At 34.8% G+C, this 26356-nt stretch overlaps 2 protein-coding genes across 2 annotated transcripts in view; one reads left to right on the top strand and one right to left on the bottom strand.

Annotated features, from left to right (window-relative positions):
* LOC134270872 (uncharacterized) overlaps positions 1-18913 on the bottom strand; it is a 33666-nt gene extending 14753 nt beyond the window's left edge. The window contains 13 exon segments of the mRNA XM_062753122.1: positions 3484-3618; positions 7248-7311; positions 9460-9556; positions 10566-10691; positions 11598-11631; positions 13599-13714; positions 14383-14611; positions 14776-14876; positions 15043-15926; positions 16171-16226; positions 16228-16265; positions 16960-17136; positions 18769-18913. Of these exon segments, the coding sequence (XP_062609106.1) occupies positions 3484-3618; positions 7248-7311; positions 9460-9556; positions 10566-10691; positions 11598-11631; positions 13599-13714; positions 14383-14611; positions 14776-14876; positions 15043-15926; positions 16171-16226; positions 16228-16265; positions 16960-17136; positions 18769-18823 (2112 nt within the window). The 5' untranslated portion in view covers positions 18824-18913.
* A 76-nt stretch (positions 18914-18989) lies between these two features.
* On the top strand, positions 18990-23602 carry LOC134270884 (uncharacterized). Its single transcript, XM_062753133.1, has 3 exons — positions 18990-19250; positions 19722-19835; positions 20182-23602. Exons 1-3 carry the CDS (start codon positions 19196-19198, stop codon positions 22863-22865), a joined length of 2853 nt encoding a protein of 950 aa, XP_062609117.1. The 5' UTR covers positions 18990-19195; the 3' UTR covers positions 22866-23602.
* The last annotated feature ends 2754 nt before the right edge of the window (positions 23603-26356 follow it).

Raw genomic sequence — 26356 nt, 5'->3', positions numbered from 1 at the left:
TATGATAAAAAATAAGTTTTTACTTAATTTAGCACTTTTTAATAAGGATACAACTATATTTTTACATTTTTTAGTATTATGAAATTTAAAAATTTTAAAGACTTATTTTTTTTTTTTAAATCACTTAAATTAAAGGTCACAGTGACTTTGAAATAGGTCGTGACACACCGTCTACCCAAGATGCATAAATTGTCCAAGTTTGATGATTGTAAGTCTAATAGTTTTCTAGTTATGAGCCAAACAAAATCACAAAATAAAAAAGAAAAAACGCCTGTAAAATGCAGAAAAATCATCCAATCATGATGAAAATCCCAGGTGCACACCTTCATATGGTGAATAATAAGTGTATAAATTTTCAGACAAATCCATCCAACAGTTTCTGAGAAATGGTCCGGACAAAATCTTGTCTACAGACAGACGGACAGACGGACAGACAGACGGACATGGTGATTCCAATATACCCCCCTAAACTTCGTTTGCGGGGGTATAATAAGAATTGAAGTCCGTGTCAAAAACAAGGTGGCATGTTTCCCCATACCGCGATACTATGAGACTCTCCAATTTAGGAGGTAAATAAGACTTCCTGTTTTAAAAATAGACTACAAATTAAACGATGCAAGCTTGGGAAATAATTTGATACTAAAAAGATAGGCCATAGTTTGGTTTATGAATATCATTTGATGAAAGTTTAAGTAAACAATTGGAATTACACTTTTTATGCAAAAATTTTTAAGCACCGCGATATAATGAGACACCAGTATAAAGTTTGCATTGTACAGTCAATGGACAAAAGTATTCGTCATTTTAATTGGCGTTGTGTTAATCGCGATGCCTCTTTCGGCTATTTTTTCCACTTGCGCTATTTATACAACAAACGAAATAGAATGAAACTTTCAATAAAGAGACTGGGGAAATTACGTCACGATTTTGTGACGTCATTTTGTCACTTGTGTGTCTGTAAACACTGGAAAACATCACTCGAAAACATGGGGCGAAAATCAGTTGAGCACTGAGGTAAAAGAAATGATCGTAAAATCTGCAAACCATACTCCAAATAAAGCAGAACTGGCGAGAATGTTTGGTATACCAAGGTCAACAATCGTGAGTATTTTGAATAAATTTGACAGACTGGGTACTGTAGAAAACTTGCCGAGATCTGGCCGTCGACTTTTGTTTACAACTCGGGACAAGACGAAGTTAAGTCGCCTCGCTAAAGCAAACAGAAGGGACACTTTGACGGATTTAACAAACAAACTGAACGAAGGAAGAGGAAGACAATTTAGTGAGAAAACAGTATTTAGAAAATTACGTGAAGAAGGGTACAAAAGGAAACGTGCAAGGAGGACTATGGTGGTTCGATGTGTGAACAGAAAAAAACGGGTAAAATGGTGTCAAGAACGAAAAAACTGGAAAAGTGATAATGAATGGAAAAAATATATATTTTCCGATGAAAGTCAGATTGTTATCGGGACAGATAACCGTGTGTATGTGTGGAGAAAGGACGCCGAAGCGAACAGTCCCCATTTGATTTGTCCGCCATCGAAAAGGAGGGTAACACTTATGATCTGGGGATGCATGTGTTTTGATGGTATGGAAACTATTGTACCTGTCGAAGGTAATATAAATGCACTCAAATACTTGGAAATAGTTGACAACAATTTATGGCCTGTAATTGCCAGACATTTCTCGAACAAAGACTATGTTTTCCAAGACGATAATGCTCCCGTACATAGGGCTCTCGTAGTGAAAAACTATATGACTGAAAATAATATTAACTGCACAGATTGGCCAGCTCAGTCTCCAGATTTAAATGTGATTGAAAACATTTGGTTAAAGATCAAAAGAGAGCTCAAAGGCATGTCCGCAACTATTGAAAGTCGCGATCAGCTGTTTGAGGCAATTAGACAAGTGTGGGAAAACATCCCCTTGGAATACGTCCACAGCCTCTACGCATCCATTCCAGATCGGATTAAAGAAGTAATCCGTATGAAGGGAAACCTGACCAAATATTAGGTAAGTTACTTTAATTTTAAGTATACAAATCTCCGTTTAAAACTTCCGTTGTGAACGTAAACAACGCGACGCCATTTTGAAAATGACGAATACTTTTGTCCATTGACTGTAGCTTGATTGAAAATAACAATTAACCATACATGTTAACTCTCCCGATTTAGGCGGGAGTCTACCGCTTTTTCACTCCATCTCCCGCCTACCGATTTAATTCAGAAATCTACCGCTTTTCTACAAAAGCTTCGTCTAAAGTATTTTTGGTTCGCTTGGGTATCCATTTTTGAAGCCACTCTCATAAAATCTCGCTAGATATCGCGTGATTTGACTCGGAATCATACAAACGCTTTTTTGTACATAGATTTCAAGCACGGATTTGACAACGACAACAACATAAGACTACCAGTGATTACATTGGTTACGATAAATTAATCAACATCCCTGCCATGAAAAAGGAGATGCAGCTTTTAAGAATTAGATGAAAGCATTTTACATCGTCTTTAAAAGCACAAAAGCTCACAACTTTATCAAGAAAGTCAATAGAAATCACTCGATCACTCGATTGACCAAGCCATGTGGCACATCTCTACTTTCGTTTTCGATCATCGCGGGAAATCTGATTTATATAACGAAAGATACGAACTTATTTTAGATCTAGATTAAACCATGCCATCATTTGTTTTGTTTAAAAACTGAATGAACATTCAGAATTATTGCTTTTAGGCTATTTCAGCAAAGATCACTCTTCAAAAGGCTAAGTAAAGCAGCCAATCCAAGCAAAATGATGAGCATGAAAAATATTTAAATTTGTACAATTTATGTCAAACTTAAGGTGTTTCTGTCTTCTTATTGCTGTTGATATTTAATATTAATAAGTGTAGGTACCTGATTTCATTTAAGGCTTGTAATATACATGTATATTACATGAAAGATATCGATAATCCAAGCGTTAAACAACACGCGCGCAATGCTACCGCTTTTGAGGTCTGAATCTCCCTCTTTTTCATCACAATAGGTTAACATGTATGCAATTAACCCACAGATGTAAAATGCTTGCCAGTGCAGAAATCACAAAACCTTAGGTGAGAGAAGACTCTCTCTGAGTATCAACCAAACATAAAGAGGTCAGTAACATTTTCTTCAGCATTCTTATTGAGAAAAACAAAACCAAGGAATTTGACTGCATGCTTTCTAAATGTTGACTGAACAATGATCTCCAAATATTTTTTGGGGCTGACCAGGTTGAATCAAATATACATTCAGTATTAAAAAAAAAAATAAATGGTGCCTGTTTTGGAGGGTAACAGTTAAAACTGACACCCCAAGAAAACCACTATCAACTGCTGACACGTCGGTTGACAATGGTTTTCTTGGGATTTCAATTTCTAGTGTTACCCACCAAAACAGGCACTATTTATATAATATGGTGCAGTAACAGTGTCCTACTGTGTACAAAAATAAACCGAGTGGACATACCAGAATATTGGCTTCAATGATAGAAGGATCGTCACAGATGGACTCCACAAAGAACAGCTTGAACTTGTTCTTGACCTGAATGATGTCAAAAAGGAGTTTTCTTCTCTCTCCAGTTGTGTTGGTGGCATCCAGTACCTGTCAAAAAAATATACCTTGAAATATAGACCCTTTCTGTTATTAACAAATCTCTTTTTAATACTGTAGACTGGCAAATAATCACAATGGTTTTTATTTCACTATGTTCGCGATAAATGAGTTTTCCACAAAATCAAACCCGTCGTGAATGCTAACTTTAGTTTTTAAAACGTTTTATGACAATTTTCTCCCGAGTTTGGACTTTCAGTGGGCGTGGCATTCTCAGCCCTACGTAATGACGAATACTAGTAGATTCTCATTGGTTTAGAAATTAATAACAACAGGAACTTAAAATTGTTGTTGACAACGATGAGACGTATGCCCCACCTCTGTGTCGTGAGAGAACTTTTAATTGGCTATTTACTACACCAGTTGACATTCGGCCGCATTTCTATTGTATTTATATTTCAACAGTGAAGGGAAGCTGTGTAAATTTCAGAAGCTAATTAGGTAACGTCGAGAATGCAACGCCTTACTGAAAGTCCAAACTAAGCGTGTAATGGTCCTAAAACTTATGCAAACTTTAAATTAATTTCTTGCAGCATGAAATCAAAACAATCGCAATTGGTACTTTTTTGAGAAATTCTGAACTTTTAACACCAAGGAATTAAAACGACTTACAGTAAAAGATGCATTCAGTGTATAATATTATAAGAACAGTTTTGGATGAGCCAGAGAGCTGCATCACATCAAGTTTAAAGGTTAGATCATCAGTACATTATGCATACTCAGTAATATGTCATCAGTTTCAGAGTGGGGGTGATATGCACTAAGAAAACCACAGTGTGGTGATCTGGAAAGTCAGATCACATTGTCATGTAATTGCCTGAAAATCAACAGTAAAACTGAGTGTTACACAGTTGGGGAGAATATAAGCATTCATTACAAACCCAACTGCATCTTCCCTAGTCAAGAGTTTCTGATCCGCTCCGCTCCATATAAACCCTTGACAAAATGGGCTAAGTTTGACGGGGTTTACAGTCTATCCCAAAAGCACCGGTCTGTCGGACAAAACAGGTGAAAGTCTTACTGGTCTGATGCACTACCAAGTAAAATCAGTCCGTTTGTCCGAGGTTTGTTTTGGTTGGGTTTTAACTTTTATATTTTCTATATCATCATATAGACACTTTAACTAATACCAAACACATTAAAATTTTGTTGATTGTGATTGTTTTAAAACCTACTTCCGCCATGAGGTTTCGAAAATATTTCGATAGGGCAGTTATATTTTAATGTGTTATTTGTTTATTGATTTATATGACATAAAGAAACATTGTTATGATCATTAAATGATAAAAGTTTTGGACTGCTGACAACTTGTTTGGTCCTGTGAAATTGTTTTAACTGTCTGTCCAAATGTTCTCTGATGATTTTTCTTTTTCGCAAAGACTGGGTTTACTGTCACGCCATCTAGTGAGATTACACATTTTGAACTCTACTGACCTCTGCTATTGGCCAATCAGAGAAAACAAATTCAAGAGAGAATTTGAGATAATACTGGAAGTCGGTAATAAATTCAATATAACTCCACTAAAAAGCTTAGACAAACCTTTAACTGGGCTATTTAATGATAAAGACATTATCCTTGTGACTAAAACTGGTGTGATTTTCTGTTTACAATTTAGTTCAGTTTAAACTAGATATCATTGAGATGGTGGCCATCTCAAAGGGCCCCGCTTTCAACAATGAACATGAAAATGTAAGGTAGTTTAAAAGGGTTTATTTTGAAGAGGAACATTTGTGTACTACAGTAAAAGTTGTTTTGTACCACTTCACGGATATTGCAAATTTACAGATATATATTGAAGTTATCTTGTTTCCCCAGCTTTAAAAATTTAAGGAATTCATTAAACAGATATGACGAATTACGGATATAGCGAAGTTATTTCATAGGTCGCAGTGACTTCTTTATAACTGAGTTTAAATGTATTATGGAATGTGTTGTTTGAGGCTGACTGAAATTAAGGGGAAAAATTTATGCACCAAACAAAGATTTTAAACAGAAAGGCTAATTCTGACCATGACCTAGAAACTTCCACCAAGGTCACTGCATATCCATTGACCAGTGGCACTCTGTGGGTGATGTATGAGCCAGATTGGGCCAAGGAGAGAGAAGATATGCTCCGGACAAGGATTTTTCATATAATTCTGCTATGATCTTGAAGTTTGACCTAGAAACATGCTTCAAGGTCACTGCACACCGGCTACCCAAAGGCACTCTGTGGGTGAAGTATCAGCCAGATTGGGCCAAGGAGAGAGAAGAAATGCTCCGGACAAGGATTTTTCATATTTAATTCTGCTATGACCTTGACGTTTGACCTAGAAACATGGTTCAAGGTCACTGCACACAGGCTACCCAAAGGCATTCTGTGGGTGAAGTATGAGCCAGATTGGGCCAAGGAGAGAGAAGATATGCTAGGGACAAGGATTTTTCATATTTAATTCTGCTATGACCTTGACGTTTGACCTAGAAACATGGTTCAAGGTCACTGCACATCGGCTACCCAAAGGCACTCTGTGGGTGAAGTATGAGCCAGATTGGGCCAGGGAGAGAGAAGATATGCTCCGGACAAGGATTTTTCATATAATTCTGCTATGACCTTGATGTTTGACCTAGAAACATGCTTCAAGGTCACTGAACACCGGTTACCCAAAGGCACTCTGTGGGTGAAGTATGAGCCAGATTGGGCCAAGGAGAGAGAAGCAATGCTCCGGACAAGGATTTTTCATATAATTCTGCTATGACTTTGATGTTTGACCTAGAAACATGGTTCAAGGTCACTGCACACCGGCTACCCAAAGGCACTCTGTGGGTGAAGTATGAGCCTGATTGGGCCAAGGAGAGAGAAGATATGCTCCGGACAAGAGATCTCGGACGGACGGACGGACAGCTGGACGGACGGACGGACAGACTGATCACTATAGGGCGCCCGCCAAGCGGGGCCCTAATAAAACAATCATTTTGATTGGTTCATGCAAACTTGGATGAGGCAATCAGAGAACACATTTCCAACCCCAACGCATTTCCAACCCCGTCAAACTTAGTCTATTCGGTCAAGGCTTTATGTGGAATGGATCAGAAACTCTTGACTAGGGAAGATGATCCAACTATGTATCATTCAATTTTACTGTTGAATTAATGCAATCACATGATGTTGTGATCAGACTTTTTGGATCACCACACCGTCAGGTTTACTGAAGCAATATCACCAATGATGTACGCAGAAACATGACGTTATTTTTCTTACAGATTAAAAAGTTCCTTGACATTATACATTGTTTAAGGGACAAATATTATAATTGATTTCTTTTTTTTTTTAACTACATTTTGCTAATTGTAAAGGGGGTATATAATAAATTTATCATTATAATAAAAACTTTATCTGAAGGGTCGTATCTTGTCGAGTTGACAGGCGCAGATCATCAGATCAAACAAGACACAAAGCGTAAAGATTAATCTGAAGATCTGCACCTGTAAAGGAGATGTGATATGACTCTTCTGATCAGGTTACCATCATAATAATATATATGGAGATTACGTATATGCATGCCCTTTAATTGTTAATTAATACTTTTTCAGAATTTAAATGAATGTTGACAAGTAAATACAATTGTAGATATATACTTACAGCAACCTCACCTCCATTTTGAAGAAACTTACAGGCATCATCAATTGCCATCAAAGCACACTTCCTGTAAGATAAAAAGAGGTTTGTAAAATTCATGTATAAATTAATTAATAACATGCTATACTTATTTATACAGTTGAAGTCTGTTACTTTAAACATTACTAACATGAAGACCATTAATATTTCAAGGTGAGTATGGTTCCGATCACTACCTCTTTTTGTATCTTTAATCTCAGATCCATGAAGCCATGATTTTTTTGGTCTGTTTGATTTAATAGACAATTTCTAAATGCAGTATGGTTTGACTGTAGTAGTTCGACTCCCTCTCAAAGTTATTGACCAAACATGAATACTGTGAAACTTGGTTATAGCGAAGTCACTGGGACCTGTATGAAATTACTTTGCTACATGTATGTCCGTATTTCGTTATATTCGTATACGAAGGTTGATAAATTTATATAGCTGGGGATCCAGGATAACTTCGCTATATCCATGAATTCGCAATATCCGTGTTCGAACTACACGAGTTTTACTGTCAGTAATGTACTTTTCCTGTCAGTAATATAACTTTTAAATTGCTGAAATGACCTAAATATACATCCTCAGGTCACCAAAATTACTTGTTATATCAAAGTACATGTATGAGCCTCTAATGTTCTCCACTGCACCATACAGTCGCGGTAGGAATTATACATTTTTCACAAAAAGTGACCTTTAACTTGTGGAAAAACTTGTGGTCAAGATTACAATACACCTTCAGGTCCTAAGCAATTCTTGTACCATTTATGACCTACCAGTGATTCTATGAAAAAGTTGTAGGTCATACTAAATTGCATGGATAGACTGACCAAAAAAATATGACAAAATGAACTACAAATGAATATGATTCCTATACATTAATCCTCCAAATTTTCTTATTGGGGTAAATAATTTATAATAGAGAAATCAACATTATAGGTCTACCCTACAGTAGTGCCTGATACCTTCAAAGCCTTGTAACAAATAAATCCACAAAATACAAGAGGCCCATGGGCCACAGTGCTCACCTGAGTCACTTTAGTCCTGCTGTGAATAAGATTTTTACCATATATTTATATACATATTCCTATGTAAAATTTTGATTCACTTTTTGTAGCACAGCTAGGAGCCATGATTTGAATAAAATCTAATCTACACTACAAAAAGGTTGCTTCAAAATAAAACTGATTTCTCATGGCTTTTTTGTTCTTCGGAGAAGAAGGTTTAAAAGGAATTTCCAATAAATTCCCAACAAGTTTTCTACCATCCTTAAGGATGCTGAAAATTACATTCAAAACATGATTCATCATGGCTTTGCTGCTTTTGAGAAGGGGAATTTTAATGAATTTTTCTAATAAAATTCTAAAATTTCATTTGCTATAATGGCTCAGCCATACTGCTGGGAAGGGAGGGTGGACATTAGATTATACAATGCCTCAGGAAGATCCACATAAGTTTTGAATTTCCTGGCCCAGTGGTTCTTGAGAAGAAGGTTCTTCATTTTAACAATTTTTTTTTAAAAAAACTCTACTTCACCCAAGGATGCTTTATAGGAATTTTGGTTAAAATTGGCCCTGTTGTTCTTGAGTCGAAGTTGGGAATGTTAAAAATTACAGATAGACAGACAGAAAGCTACACAGACATACAATGGGTGATCAGAAATGTTCACTTGAGCTTTCAGCTCAGGTGAGCTAAAATATAAACACTACTGATGTAGCAAAATTACTTCATCAAGCATTTAAAGCATACACCAATTTACGAATATCATAATTTCAACTAGAAAATTTTGAAACTAAAATTAATAGTGTGTTTCTGTTTAAATGCTTTATACAGGCACCAATTTAAAGCAGCTTGAACAAGAAAAAATATGAGGGCACAGTTATATTTACTTGTGATGCATTTAAATTTGCATCAATATTGCATGTCATATCTTTAATTGAAGTTATCTCGGTTAAAAATTGACATAAGCTGACCTCATAAAGCATAGAAGTGAGAAAACTTTTTTACAGATCTGGTTCATTGAATAATAAAGCAAAAAAAAGATTTTTACACTTCTGTGAAAGTTTGTTCTTCTAATGGCTAACACACAAGTGTGTAAAAGACAGTGAAAGCATTGCAGAAACTTAAGTAAGTGTAATCAAAAACATTAGTACGTAAAAAAAAACAAACTTCCTGGTACAGCTGACCCACTTACTGTCTAATTGCCTGGGCCTCCGTATTATCTTGTCGGAAAAAGTCATGATTCCGATACTTGTCAGTGGCGGCCCGTCGATATTCCCCGACGTTAAAAGCTGAAAATGTTATAAAACACTTGTCAAACGTGAGGTGAAGGGTGATCAACTTACTGTCGTGTGGCCTCTGCTTCCACATTATCGGCACGGAAAAAGTCGTGGCTGCAATCCGTGCAGACCTCCCGTCGATACTCGCCCACATTGAACGCTGAAAGAAATGTTGACTCTTGGAGAGCTGGAAACTGTGGCCAAATATTGTACATCATACTTTAGAACAATTGTTTTCTTTTATCTCTGCATGGAGTATGCAAATAATGAATAGGAATCAAGCTTTATAAAAGTCCACTGCAACAATATGTACCGGGAGCAGTGCAAACAAGGACTCTGAAGTCATCAGAGGTGGGATTAGGTGCCATGGAGTTGTAAGCATCCCCTGTCAACCAGACAAATCTCTAAAGAAGGACATAGCTTCCAAATCAGCATTAAACATTTCAATTTTTGAGTGAAACATATATAACATTGAATTTCATTGATTTTCATGCCCTCGGATCGAAAGATCCTGGGGGTATATTGTGCTTGCCCTGTCTGTCTGTTTGTCTGTCTGTTGTCAACTTTAACCTAGCCCATAACTATTGCCCTGTCAAGGGTTAGTGTAAACCAGTTCAGTCTTCGTCCCACTCCAGAATTGTGTTACCATTGGGGGTAAAGTGTTTCATAAACACATCTTGTTATTCATAATTTAATGCATGTTTGTTACCATATTCATTGTGAAATGCATAAAATTTTCATTGCGTCATTTAAACTGTAGTATAGTTCATATATGAATCACATTGTTAAGAGTAATTCAAAAATCCATTCATAGGTTACATTTTGTTGTCTAGTCACTTTTAACTGCTTCCAATAATTATGTGTGCTTTTCAGATAATATTTCTTTATTTTCCCATTGACGTAGCTAGATAGCATACACAGTAGGTAAAAGTATTGAGAAAATCTATTTCTGTTCATAAAATTTTAACTTCCCAGTCCCCCTTCTGTTTTTTTCCACGCTGTCTACTTTGTGACTATATACCTTTCGTTTTAATTCCGATCCAGTTGAGATATCTCGTCAATTTCTTTGACATGTACGTCTTGCCACGGGCTGGTAATCCCACCATTGATATAACTGTCGGCTTCTGTATCACATTGGGACATGATGCTGCAAAATAAATCACATAAAATATTATGTGACATGAATTTCTTTGTAGTTTCCTGCTGAGTAAGATTTATCTCCCTGGAAAGTAATTATTATTTTACTGTAGACATGCATTATATACAGGCTTATTTTTGCCACGGTTTATTTTCACCCTTTCAATCTTGCAAACCATTTTGCCCAGTCTTAAATTCGGCCAGTCACTCTGTTGTTTAAGAAATTGTACTGAATTCTTTGAATTCGCCATTTTAAATTCCCCCACCAGTGTTAGGGTGAAATAAAATGGCCCGGGGCAAATTTTTCCCCATATATACAATATATCCCTTGAAACTTCTATCCATGGCAGGAAAATCAAAATTAATCAAGGTCATTTCAATTTTTTTCAATGTTTAATGCCTTATCACACACCTTGGTTTTTCCCACAAAGACCATACAAATCACATAAAACAAGAGGTCAGCACACTGATTAATTTAGGGAGTTTCTGAATTCTGCTGTCAATTTTGATTCTTTTTTTTAAAGAATATTCCTTTTAATATATAACTACTAAGTTATTAGCTATCAATACCATCTTAAGGGGGCTCTCTACAACGTCACAACATGGCGTACTTCCGTAAAAACGCCATTTTGATCCCAAATGATCAGATTCAAATTCACTTAACACCGATAAATCACTGAGTATAACACAACATGCGATATTGTTGATGGAATGTACATTATATCACATCAATTAATACAGTGTATTGCCCAATAAGTATCCTTTCTTTAAAAATGATTTGTTTGTCAATTTATTCAATTTCTACTTATTTAATTATTACAGAAAAAATACTTTTCAGTCAAAGCATGCAACAATAAGCAAGAAGAATAACCTTAAAACATGTACAATTTTGAGTATTATACTGTTGAAGTATTACCTGTGCCAAGTTTATGCCAAGCTGCCATGATAACCTATGCACAGTTTCTAAGTTATATACTAGCTAGAATATGCAGACTCCTTATTCTAAATTAGATCACAGTTTTCTCAATAAATCCATTAATTAAAATCTGCAAACACAACTGCTTCCCCTTACCGAAAAATAGGGCTTGCTGCGAATACTTGCCGCAAGCTTGCAGCAAACATTGCCGCAAGCTTGCAGCAAACATTGCTGCAAGCTTGCCGCGAACATTGCAGCAAGCTTGCAGCAGACATAAGTAAAGCCAATACAGAGAAGCATTGCTGCAAGCTTGCAGCAAACATTTTACCATGCAAATGAGGTTTGCGGCAAGCTTGCGGCAAACACTCCAATGCCCATATAAGAACAGCTACCTGCGAACATTGCTGCGAACATTGCTGCATACTTGCCGCAAACATTGCTGCATACTTGCCGCAAACATTGCTGCATACTAGCTGCAAACATTGCTGCAAGCTTGCGGCATGTTTGCGGCAAGCTTGCGGCAAACATTTTACCATGCAAATGAAGTTTGCTGCAAGTCTGCAGCAAACATTCACATGCCCATATATTGAAATAGAAATAATTGCTGCATACAATCTTTTAAACAGATTTTCTAGATGCTAGCTAGCATTAATTGATAATTTTAAATGAAAACCGTCTGTCCTAATCATGTACATCAAAATTTTCTAATACAAATATAAATTCAGTATACACAAGAGAATATAATAAAATTTAAATCTCAATTTATTTTCACAAAAATATATCCTCTAAATATGTTTCTTTTACACAGGAGGCAAAAAAAGTTACAAAATGCTCATTTTTAAAAAGTACAATGAAAAAATAGCACCATAAATGGAATATCTTTGGTAGAACTTTGACTAGAAAAGGAAGTGACATAAAAAAAAAGAGATATCAAAGAATGAAATATCAAAATAATTTTTTTTAAAACTCAAATTATAATTAAACGCCATAAAAAGTTTATACATAAAATTCTTCCTCAAGAAAATACTGACAAATATACATTAATCAAAATATATGTATTATGTCAATATGCATATATACACAGTACAATTCTAACTAGGAATGGTTACATATTGTGACATATGCAAACGTATATACATGTGAATTTAAACAAAACTGACTAGAAAATCACCTGAAATGTTTGACTAAATTATGGGCAATGTTAAGCACCTCACAATCTTGGATAAAATATGAAGAATAACAACGTATAGACACCAGCTTTTAGAACATAGCAAAAAGGATATATATATGCAACTAGTACAAAGAAGAAATTGCGTGATTATGGATTTCAAAGATATGTTTGTCAAACAATGAATCAAAAATGAAAAATTCCTATTATTCTGAACTATTAATTAAATTGCACATCGATGCATCTTTAATTGAGCAATAGAATAATGTACTTGGTGTCATCAGCAGCCTCACAAATTATTGATGCATTCTAATGGAAATGTTTTCCTTCTGAACCAAAATTTATATAGACAAATAAAAATCTTTTGTTGATTGCACACACAAAAGAAAATAAAAATACTAGCATTTATGTAAACCTGCATCAATTAACAAAACCATGACCTAATACAACTGATATAAGAAGTCGATCAAAATAAGTTTACTGCATAATAACCTTGATAAAAAAAATGTATAGCTGTAACATCACCGAACAAAACACTTTTTCAGACATGACAAACACATACAACAAAATCATAAAAAAAACAACATCTATAAGAACCTGAATATGAAAAACACAACCATGAAGATCAACATAATATAATTTTGGAATAGAAATCAATAAGAAGTCTGAATAAACATGTAATTAACACAACCATGAATACAATAATTTTGGAATAAACAATATTGAATAAGAAGTCTGAATATAATTAACACAACCATGAAGACAAAATAATTTTGAAATTTAGCAATAAGTCTCAGATTTTAATTATTCATAGCAGTTATTCAAGTCATCTAAGCACTGGTTTTGTCCTTTTGAATTTTCTTATGGGCCCGGACCATAGTCCCAATTTTTGCATTAAATGTTGAGATGGCAGTTTTCCCATCCATGGTGAAGGTTTTTAGGGCATATGCTGAAGACAAAAACAAAACAGTCATGAACACAAACTTGTATATTTACAGTACTTATCAGTCATAATCAATGTGAACATTGGATTCACCAATGAGTAAAGGGCTTTCAATATTTTGGACATGCCTTCAGTTTTTCTATAAGAAGCAGAAAGATGTTGGCACTGTTTGCCTTAACCTTAGGGTCCCATTGATAAAAATTAAAATTTATATTCATAGTTTTCTTTAACATGCTTCATTCCAAATTAGAAAAGAAATTTACTCCCAGTATTTGAAAAAATAATTCTCAGTTTATATTATACAAGTACAAAGTCCGAAATATTCAGTAGTTATACAACAACTATAAGATCAAAAGCAATGAGTGACCTGAGTAACTGGTGACGAAAAAAATTTTGATTTATCCAAGGAGAACAGTAAAACTCATTTAGTACGAACAAGGTTTTACGAAATCACGGATATAGCAAAGTTGTCCTGGATTCCCAACTATAAGAATTTCTTATACAGTTATAATAAATTACGGATATAGCAAAGTAATTTCACAGGTCTCAGCGACTTTGGTATAACCGAGTTTTGCTATAGGTATGTAAAACAAATCTTGCAAGATTTCTAGGATTAACAAGAAATGATACCTGAATTGGTACACTTAATCATAATTAAAACAAAAAAAACAAACCTTTCAGGGCTCTTCCTAATTCGGAATCTGCGACCTTACATCCTGTTGTGCCAACCATCTCATGAGGTTCAAAGAAGCCGTTTATCATGAGTTTGAAGGCACACGTTTTCGTCTTTCCTTTGAAAGCGCCTTGTAAATCGCTTAACCACGTAACTGGGACGAATAGTCGGTGTCCCTCCACCAGCTGTGTGTACCCAGCAGGGACTGTTTCATTGTTGTCAAGAAATTTCTACAATGTTAATGGCTAAGATTTAGATTTTTACATTCAAATATACCAAAAAACTGTGCGATTCCTCATTTTGTCTTTGAAATCGTATAAAACTTTATACATATATTGGAACTTATTATCATAAATTCATTTTGTTTTTTATTTAAAGTATGAAGTTTACTTACATAGTGGCACTTATTAATTTTTGTTCCTCTTTTCGGCATATAGTGCTCTGAGCTCGAATAAATTGAAACTTTTCCCTTCTCCTCTTCCTGTCTCAGCAAGTCTTAAAAATAAAACAGTCTTTGTAACACTACATTCTATCAGTAAATTTAGAAACTGAAATTTGCAGACATTTCTTTATAACCAATAACAAAAAATATGTTTTAAATACAAAATTCTTTTACAAGAAATTGTTAAACCTGCAAAAAAAAAAAAAAATAGAAATTAACCTAGTTCAGCTTTTAATTTGCTGGCCTCAGTCCTCCAGAAATCCAAATCTCTTTCGAGTTGGTCTGCAAAGGACTGTAGGTTTTTGAAGCTTTGTTCCTTCAATTCGCAATTCCCACATTGTACTGTATCTAATGGGTGGGGAGAAGATAATGAAGAAAAGTTTAGTAATGGGTTTGAAGCACTACTTGAGTCAGAAGAAGGAGGAGTAAGCTGAGATGGAAAAGAAGAAACTGTGCTAGGAGGGAATGAGGGGAGGTTTTGGTAGTTAGACATTGCTATGTTGTCAGAATTAGATGGAAATGAGGATTGGTGTTGAAAAGAAGATGATGTTGCCAAATTAGTGCCAGAGTTGGAGCTGGGCAATGGAGGAGTCAGAGGAGCAGTAGATACAGGTGGTTTGTCAGAAGGAATCGAAGGTGGGGTTGGGTATACAGGCATGCATGCCATGCTGAAGGGATGAGCAGATGGTGGTTGATAAGTAAAGGGTGTTGTAGTAAGTGGCAGCGTGGATGGATAAATAGGCAGTGGTGTCATGTTGGGGGGAAATGCAGATGGTGTTGGGTGAGTTGAAAGAGGAGCCATGCTGGGGGAACATGCGAGTGTGGATTGGTAAGTAGACAAAGGTGTTGTGTTAAGGGGAATTGTGGATGGATAGGTAGACAGAGGGATTGTATTAGGAGGAAATGTGGATGGAAGGGTAGACAGGGAGGTCAAGCAAGGGGGAGATGTGGCTGGGGCAGTAGACAGGGATGTACTAGTATTAGTTGTGTTAGAACCTACTTCTGAATCATTCCTCATGCATGTTTTGAAGATTTCTTCCGCATTTTTTACTGCTGTTTCTGCCTTCTTTTGATTCTCTTTTTTCTTCTTTTCTGCCATCTCTAAATGAAAAAATATATTTTAAAACACAAACACATAATGCACACTGAATGCACAAGTAGATTTATTTTGTTGACCGCTTTTAACCAAACAGCTAATTGTCATCAGAACCCTTATTAAATTATTCAAACTACTGTACTTTCAATTTCTTTAAATTACAACCAGTAACTTTAATTTCCTTTACACTCTTTAACAATCAAATGTTTGAGAATTACAGAGTAACAGAGCAGAATTGTAATATTCACCTTTTTTTCTTTTTAGAAAGTTCGTCTTCGACCTTCCTTTTTCCTGGATTCTTTTTTTTTCTCTGATGCTTTATATTTTAAGCACTTTTCTTTGTCCTCTGAAATTAATTTGAACATTTTAAGACAAATCCTGTTAGGGCAATACTGTATACAAACTTATATAATCTAACTGTGTAATCATTATTTTTCGTGAAGATTAATGTTCATAGGTAATCAATAAAGTGCCACGCCACTGCATGATACGCCCATCAAAAAATTACAATTTAATACCTTAAACAGTTTAAAATGCAAGAAAATCATGTCAACCTTGATTTTAAGATTTCCATGATTTTTCCACTCCTTAAAATATTTGTTTATCCATCTCCTGTGGTGTAGGCATTAATTATAACAAATATTGCATCATTCATAGATTTCTATTATGGTTGTTTTAGACCTTGTCAAATGCCCATTATAACAATATCAAATTAGTCTTAACAACTTAATTAATCTATACCTAATTAATTTTGAAAATAAAAGGCTGGCCATCAAATATAACCTGACCAACAGTTCTTCCGTCTAATTCCCAAAGGATACAGATATGTTTGTGGGGATTTTAATTCAAAGGTAAGGGGCTAACTAAAGGGTTACCCAGAAAATACAGGAACATAATGATACCTCTTTAAGTCTTAGATTTTGATTCCAAGCTAATGCAATCATTCAAGGTCTTTGGTTGCTTGATTAATAGGTTCAATTTCTTGAGAAAAAAGTTACATATTTGTAAGTTCTCTGAAACCTTGAGTACACAGAACATACCAGAGGCAAACACAATTTTTCCTTCGTAATTGACCCCATCACGCCATACTGCAGAACAGAGGTCGCCGACCTTGAATGTACGGTCTTCGCCTGTGTTCCCATCCTCATCCTCTATATCGTCTGCAGATATGGGGTCACTTAATTGGCTATCCATAGTAAATTGGACTACATACCATACTAAAATTGAAAACAAAACATAATACAGAAATGCATGAAACACATATAAAATTCGAAAAATAAGAAAATTCATTATTGGGCTTGACAACAATCAAGATGTATGGTGCAGCAGCCGACACAATTTTGAGAAATATACTCAATGGTAATAAAAAGGGAAAGTCTTCTAGGACTGCAACGTAATAATAATCACTCTTTTCAACAGACTTGTCAAACTTTTTAAACGCTGTCAGACATTTGGTCTGACACAGTCGAATGTTTTGTCGGGCCAGTCAAACTTTTGTCAGACCAGATACTTGTACGTCATTTTGATGCTGGTAAAATCATTTGAATAAAAGCACCAAAATGTCCTTTATTATTTTCAATAGCCTTCAATCTAACAAGCTTCCTTTCTTGGGATAGAGAGTCTTTAACATAGACATAAATGATAAGTTTTATGACTTTGCTATAACAAATTTAGCTAGCGTCAACTTGCTGCGTACGCAGCCATTTTTTCCTGTGTTTGTGACCTTGAACTACGCATCCAGATCCTGACCTTTGTTAAATTTGCATTACCTTCATTTTTTTTTCAAACAGTCATCTTGACTGACGTGTTCTTAAATGTTATCGGTCCAGACAAAATTTTACCGGCTTTGCCGACAGGACCGAAAGATTTTGACAAGTCTGTTTTCAATGGGTGACATAAACTTATATATAGCTGTTGTCTTTCAAATCTTTTTTAAGAGTGCATGTAACTGTGTGTATAGTTATACTGATTCCTCTCAGGTCCAGTCCAAAGACTATTTCTACCTACGTGGCTATTAATAGCTATGTAGTTATTTAAACCTACACAAAGTGGATATTTTTACCTACTTTTTGCATTATCTGCATTTTGTGGCCAATAGATATATATACAGCGCAACATGGTAAATACCACTTTTTTTTTATAAAGTCACACTGATGACAAAAACAACAAAAATTTGGTCAAAAATGATTACTTCCCCAATCAGCAATTTTACATTAGTTTCTATGCAAAATTGAAAATATACGAAATTATCATTTTTAGGCCAAATTTTTGTCATATTCGTTATCAGTGATATCATATCAAGAAATTTGGAACTTAACATGTTAACTGTCTTCCTGCATTTTGCCACAAAATGCAAGCAAAGCAGAAAGTAGGTTAAAATAGCTACTTTGAGTAGGTTTATTAAATAATATATAGCATGCGCAATTAATAGTTACGTATACGCAGGTAAAAATAGTCTTTGGACTGGACCGACCTGTCTCTCTCATTTTTTAAAAACCAAGTATGCTATCAGGTTCAGTCTTAGAAATTCATTATTTCACAGTTTTCTACCAGTCCAGGATACAGTGCCATAGAACATTGACGAACTCATTTTGATCTGTCTCACTTTTACAAAAGGAATTAATATAATTATAGTGGAAAAGTGAGACTGAAATCAAAAGTGAGCTTGCGTAAGTTTTCTGACCCCCAGGCCAGGGGTTTTTCTGTCGACCTATACATTATACAAAGCCTAGCCATTTTTTTCAAATACTGTTCAAAGCATCGGTAATATTATTGATACTTTTGGCGCCCTCATAATGAACTATTATACGATTTTCTACTCTGGTCATATTACAAATTACCATACTTACGTCTTTCACCTTCTTGAAATCTTCCAGGAAGTCGGACTCTTCTTCTTCCGGACATCTTCAAAAATTACTCTAAAGTTGCTTTAAGAAGTATTACCGCAGGCACTTGTACTATAAGACTCGCAAATCCGTGTCTTGAATTCTCAATACAATATTTGCGCCAAGCTCGTTGATTGGTTAATCTGGTTATTGACAAACACGAAACGGTAGTTAACAAAACGAAAGTTACATTCTAATTTTTTTTAGTTTGTTTATATACAAACTAAATTGTCAATAAATATGAATACAGAATTTTTTTAATGTTTGAGTGAATTAATAGTCGTTCGATTACCTTAACTAGAAAATTTGAATCAATCCGGTATTTTTTTTCGAATCCCAAATATCAAAATTACCCATCAGTCTTTCGTTTATTTACATCCGGTTTAGCAGCATGGCTTCCCAAGAAGAAAGTGAAAACATTGAGACTCCTATTTTTGCCGATAATGGTATGTAATTGTAATATACACATATTCCAAATATACCATGTTACAACATTTCAGATGGTGAAACAATAAATGAGGCTAGATCCAGCATAATTGCATACGCACGTCACAGAATTCCCTCATAACCAGCTTATGAAATTCTTCATTCTTATATTCTTATAAATCAGGGAATGTCCATACATTGAAAGAAATAATGATAATAAAAAGGCACGAAAAATGATCAGCGTTTTACCATTTTAACGTTGAAAAAAAAAATTAAGAAAAAGTCAGAATAACAATTAACAGTTGACGTTTCAAAAATTACAAAGAAATATGTACTCAAAATGACATATTGGTGCGGTTAAAATTAAGTCAATAGGTTCCATTGATTCAGTCTCTTGAATAACTTTTTTTAATTTGACAGAGTGTGAAAATGACCATGCATGCCATGATTATCCTATGCGTTTTGTGAATTCTTCAGTGTTTATTTTACAGACAATAGCGTATGTACAGATGAGGTGTGCATTGAAGATGTGCAGGATGAGGAGATTGAACTTCAGTCTGATAATTACATGTACTCTTCAAATGAGTATAATGATGAGAAACAAGGTAAATAATTAATAACCATATGCACTATGCCAACATTTTTTTTTATAAAAGCTTCATTTATGCTTTAAAACTAATTAGACCTGAGTATCGCAAGCTACCTAAAATCCAACGATACTAAACATAACATAATGTGGTCATGTGATATATCATGATGCAACTGTCAACAATTATATTAACTGGTATCTTTACATATTCTTGCTTGCTAACCTCCACTGTTGTAGAAAATATTAAAAAAAGAATATCTTGATTTTACATTTTATTTATTTTTTTTTTTTTGTTGCTTCATTTTGTGAACAAGTTTCAGTCTGAATTTGAAATCAAGTACTTTCCATTTTTATTTTATCAGTCCCCACACCAGAAAAGAAAAAGAAACTTGACAATCTTGGAAGAGTTCGGCCCAGATCATATGTGAAAAGTGGTGCAAGAAAACAAAAATCTACAGAGCAACAGCCTTCGGAACTTGAAAGATCTGAAACTGTCTCTTTATCAGCTACAGACTATTATCCAACTGGTCAATTAAACACAGATTCTGAGAAACATGAGGACTTTCCTTCCAATCCACAATTGCCCATTAGGAAAGACTTTTATGAAATTGTTTCAGAATTAATGGAGACCAGTGTTGTTACAGAAAGTTGTGAAGAGGATGATTTTTCATTTGAGAACTTGATTCAAGATAATGAGAGTCATGTGATTGAGGATCAATTAATAGAAGATGAAGAAAATCTGGCCAGTGACCCAGAAGAAATTCTTCCAAAAGATTCCCCAATTTACCCAGGTCATTTTATGAGTGTACATCATAGTATGGTATTAATTCTTCTTTATGCTATGTGCCATTCTATCAGTGGAGCTCAACTGGCAGATACACTAACTCTTGTTAGTCTACACTGCTTACATTCTCATCCAGGTCTAAAGAGCATTTATGCTTTTAAAAGGTATTTTGCAGATATGCATTCTCCAATAGTGAAACATTATTTTTGTAAGCAGTGTATGACAAGTGTGAAAGAAAATGACACTAATTGTCCATCTAAAGACTGTGGAATACAATTAGGAGTTAAAAACAAAGACTATTTTATAGAATTACCATTGGAAGAACAGTTAAAGAAAATAATGAAGAGGCCTGGAATTTTGAATTTAATTAAATCCAGATTTCACAGAAAAAAGAAGCAGCTAAATGGAATTGAAGACATATATGATGGTGCTGTTTACAAAAGATTTTCAGAAAATGGAGGTCCCTTATCTTCGGAAAACCCTACAAATGTTTCATTCACATGGAACACGGATGGAATTCCTGTTTTCAAAAGCTCAAAATTTTCCCTTTGGCCCCTCTATCTAGTCATTAATGAACTCCCATTCAAACAAAGATTTTTGAAAGAAAATATGATCCTTTGTGGACTCTGGTTTGGTGAGTCAAAGCCATTTATGAGTATTTTCACAAAACCGCTTATGGAATCTCTGAAAATTTTAGAAAGTAATGGAATTCAATACGAAGTGGAGAGTGAGAAGATTTGCACAAAAGGCTTTCTAATCTGTGGCACAGCTGATCTTCCAGCCAAAAGTATAGTGTTAAATTGTAACCAATTTAATGGCCAGTTTAGTTGTATGTTATGCTTACATCCAGGGGAAACGTACAGAACACAAAAAGGTGGAAGTGTTCACACCTTTCCATATGATGCATCTATGCCTAAACATGAAGAGAGAACAACTGAAAATTGCCTGAGAGATGCAGTTCTGGCAATAGAAAACAGAAAAACAGTCAATGGAATAAAAGGACCCTCATTTTTGATGACTCTAAAGTCCTATGATTTTGTAAAGTCAACCTCAATAGATTACATGCACGGTGTACTTCTAGGAATAGGTAAACTTTTAACTACTCTGTGGATCAGCAGCACACACAGTAAGGAAATTTTCTCAATATCTAACTATGTTGAAATTATCGATCAAAGACTTTTGCAGATTAGACCACCATCTATTATCACAAGAGTTCCAAGATCATTGTCTGACCATTTTAAATATTGGAAGGCCTCTGAATTGCGGTCTTGGTTATTTTTTTATTCATTACCTATTCTTCATGATATTTTACCTGGGAAATACTTGTTGCATTTTGCTTGTTTCGTTGAAGGTATTTTTTTATTGTGTTCAGATAGTGTAGCTTCTACAGACATAGAGAAAAGCTCTAAGCTATTGTCATATTTTGTGCACATGTTTCCTTCCTTGTACGGGGAAAGATACCTTACTTTGAATATGCATTCACTACTGCATTTACCACAATGTGTAACACAATTAGGACCTCTTTGGGTCTATTCGTGCTTTCCATTTGAAAATATTAACGGTACGTTGATGGAATTATTCCATGGTACACAAAATGTTGAATTACAAATTATGTGTGGTTTAAATGTACTTCAGAATATGTCAAGTATGATTGAAGAATTTGATGATCAGAGACTTCTAGACTTTGCAAACAAACTAAGTCATAAACGCCATTGTATTAAATCTGTATTAGGAACATCATCAGGATCTTTTCCTATTGGCATGAGTAAAACTGCTTTTTTGACAGATAATTTGTATAGCAAAATTTTTAAAGAATGCAAATTTAAACCAGTAAAGCTATTAACATATAAAAGAATATTACTTAGAGGAAGAATAATACATTCTATGGAATACACCAGGGTTTATATGAGAAATACCTATACTGTAAGTTATTTTGACACGGTAGATAAAAGAATACACTTTGGTCAAATAGAGAGTTATGTATTGGCAAAAGCTTGTGATTGCATTGAAGACTTGTGTCTATGTAATTCAGTATTGTTAGCCATTATTCATGAATTAAAATGTGAAGAACAATCAATTATTGAGGACAACTTCTTACAAGCTGATGTATCACATATCAAATTGGCAATGAAAACAGATATTATTCAAGTTGTAAATGTGTCAAAAATTTTGAACATTGTTGTATATATGAGTTTGACAGACAAATTAAACAAAGAGAAAATTTTTCTCTGCAATTTCCCAAATGTTGTAGAATCTGACTGAAATCCCACAGTGCTCATGCATTTTTTGTATAATGATGTGTTTGTACAAAATTCTGTTTATAAAACCTATCAAGGGTTCCAAATTCTTAAATTCTTATATTTTTAAATTGATCTGTCCATTTCACTACTTTGTACACATTGAAATCATAAAACATTAGTTTAGAAGCACATTTTTGTAGGCCTTGTGAATTTTTTGTGACAGTTTATTTGATTTGGGTGAATAAATAGTATACTTATTTTTTAAAAAGTGTTAATGCTTTTAAATTTAAGCATCCGATAACTAAGAATAAGTGTTATCAACCATGATCTTTGTAAAAGCTTTTTTTAAAGATTCTTGCAAACAATATGTAATGGTTAAGTTTCCTGCAAGCTTCTCGCTAACTATATCTGATGGTTAAAGTTTCCTGCAAGCTTCTCGCGAACAATATTTGATGGTTTAAGTTTCCTGCAAGCTTGTCGCAAACAATATCTGATAGGTAAAGTTTCCTGCAAGCTTGTCGCGAACAATATCTGATGGACAAAGTTTCCTGCAAGCTTCTCGCGAACAATTCCTGATGGTTAAAGTTTCCTGCATGCTTTTCGCGAACAATATCTGATGGTCAAAGTTTCCTGCAAGCTTCTTGCGAACAATATCTGATGGTTTAAGTTTCCTGCAAGGTTTCTGCGAAGAGACAAGTTTCTGCGAATTTGCAGCAAGCTTGCAGCAAAAAGCCGCAATGTTCGCAGAAGGGTTGCAGCTAGCTGCGAACATCTGCGAACATGATTTTTTTCTTCCTGCAAACAAATTTGTTTGCCGCAGACTTGCGGCAAATTTGCAGCAGGTCTGCAGCAAACATTACTGTTCTGTAAGGGTCTGTAAACACTAAAGCACCTGAGAAAAAAAGTGTCTAACAGACACGAATCCTGACTGAAAAATGAAGGTATAAAAAAAAAGTTTCATTCACACACCAGGAAAAAAATGTCTATCACAAGAAATTAATACTACACTCCACAAAGGGTGTTAAAAAAATATCCTTGTTGAATCAGCCGGACTCTGTGAGGCTTAAGCATTTAAAGGAGACATGGTACATCAGAGACATGCAGCAGGTTATATGGCTGGACTGTCATTTCTGATTATAAACCAATATTTGGTTTGGGTGACTTCACTGATGTTAAGGAGGAAGACAATGTCTACCACATCCTGATCTAAACTCTTACATCATAACCACCGTGAGGGATGTATGTGTGTACAAACAAATAAAGGTCATCCAAGGTCAACCCAGATTTATAACACCCCATAAAGGTCATATTTATACACACAGGTCATGATCATCCTATACACCTGTCACTCCAGGAGAGAGTGCTTAACTTCACTTTTAAAATCATTCACTCCTATCAAATATTATGGTTATTTTTAAACTGGCGGGGTTACTTTAAGTTTCCCGGCTACAAGTTCTTTTCTGGAAAGTATTCTTCATGTTTATACACCTGTTCTAACTGATCATCAATGAGTTTTTGGTTCCCAGAATAAATACGAAATTCAATTTTTTCTCTATATCCTCAAGTGCTTGATTACTAGTATGACACAAACATTATTTACATGTATAACCATACAGAATGATGCATGAAGGCCAGCTGTTATAACTTGTCAGTCCTCCTGAAGACAATGGCTATACATGTGTATTTACCTTCCTACAGATCAATGAAAATGATTTTTAAAAAAATCACAATCCACATGCAGACATCTGAGAATAACAGAAAAATACTGCATCATAATTAACAGCAGAAAAAATATTGTAAACAGTCAGCTGTCTACAGCTGAGCATGTGAAGTGCACTATGCAGTAAAGCTGTGAGCACTTAATCTCTCTCTTTCTCTCTCTCTCTCTCTCTCTCTCTCATATTTTTCATTCAAAAGAAAACCTATGCCATGCAATACAGTATGTAGTCTACGAGAGAAAGTCTTGTTCAACAGCAGTGCATTTGTATCACCACAATCACTAATAGACTTTATCTAAATAGGAACATGAGTCCAGCAATGACCAGCACTAGTTTATATTCATAGATTTTTTTTTGTCTTATTCTTATTCATACAGGTGGATTCAAGAAATCTCCAGGCCCATGGGTAGCAAATTTGTTTTTTGTTGTTTTTTTTTTTTGTTTTTTTTTGGAGAGGGGATCAAATATTTTTCAAAATTTTAAAGTAGTCTAAGTTGGTTTACTGTCTGATTCCAACAGCTGACTTCATTTGTATACACTGAAAAAGACTGTAATTAAGCTGGTCTTAATTAAGAGAATTAAAGAACTGTAAAATATAAATGCAGTACTGGTCACTAAACAATATCTTCAGTGAGAAGTTAAATCACTTGATACCAACATAACATGTATATCTGATCAAAACCCACAAAGAAGTCAGAGTTACCTCCCTTTCCAAAGTCACCAGAAAATGTTTTATCCTTGTTTCTTCTAAAAATGTTGTCCCTCCAATTTTCAAGTTCTCTATTAAGCAATAAAGACCTAAATGATACCCCACACTAACTCCTCTGTATTTCACAATCTTCATACCTCCCTGACTCCACATCCCATATACTAGTAACTCATTCCCCCTCCCATGCATCCACACCCACCCACCCCTTCCTTCATCTGCTTTTCTCTTATTTCACTGAATTTTCACTAATATGTCCACTTACTGGAAAATATTCAAAACTTATCACAAAACTATGTCCCTGTGGTCATAACAGAAAAGTTTAAACAAACCCTCATTAGGCATGAGATTCATTCAATCATCATTCCAACATTACTATCTTCTCGAAAGTGAATTTCAGAGGATGAGATCTCTCCATTCTTGTATAACACATGTAGCTTATTCAATTGAAAAGGAACTAATATTCTATATGTAAAATATATTTAATATCTATTTCATTTACCTGGTGGGACAGGTGTTAACAATGAAGGCATCTTGATTGGACTGCAGTCCTCTCTTAAAATATTGGACAATGGACAGGGTGCTCTCAAAATAAATCCATGTTACAGTGAAAAACAGTGGCTAGTCCAAAGAACTATGATGTATCCCAGAAGAATAAACACATTTCAAAACTAATTCAGGTCAACAACACAGATAATTTGTTATATGAAGATGAGGTATCTCCCTCTTTCAACTCTATGTGACAGGTCACCCTGCACTGTAGGGAGGTTTAATTTTTGATACTGTTTGTAAACACTGCAATCAAAAGAATTTAAATACTTAACAGACACCAGAAAAAACAGTCAGTAACCTTTATTCCACTAGCCTGCGCAAATTAAAACACATTTAATCCAAATGCTTAGATGACATTGAATATACCTTGAGCCATTCTAAACTAATAAAAACTCCAGTCTCTTAAAAAAATCACACACTTGTCGCATGATATACACCACCTCGACCAACATGTGTTGGAGTGGTATAAATACGGGCATGAAACCTCTGCATGAATTGTGTGTGATTATGTATGTCTGCCCTACAATTAAGCATACA

Source organism: Saccostrea cucullata, unplaced genomic scaffold (genome assembly GCF_032062105.1).
Source record: "Saccostrea cucullata isolate Sc308-1 unplaced genomic scaffold, CSIRO_AGI_Scuc_v1 ctg1003, whole genome shotgun sequence".
In the NCBI taxonomy this organism is placed as follows: Eukaryota; Metazoa; Mollusca; class Bivalvia; order Ostreida; family Ostreidae; genus Saccostrea; species Saccostrea cuccullata.
Note: the sequence above shows the minus strand (reverse complement) of the source record. Positions and strands in the feature narration are given on the sequence as shown.

What these genes read in the sequence shown, in the direction of transcription:
- LOC134270884 (XM_062753133.1), top strand. Translation starts at nt 19,196, where the DNA reads ATGGCTTCCCAAGAAGAAAGTGAAAACATTGAGACTCCTATTTTTGCC. An exon ending in TCCTATTTTTGCCGATAATG is followed by an intron (nt 19,251 to 19,721) that starts GTATGTAATTGT and finishes TTTATTTTACAG; the next exon opens with ACAATAGCGTATGTACAGAT. An exon ending in GTATAATGATGAGAAACAAG is followed by an intron (nt 19,836 to 20,181) that starts GTAAATAATTAA and finishes TTATTTTATCAG; the next exon opens with TCCCCACACCAGAAAAGAAA.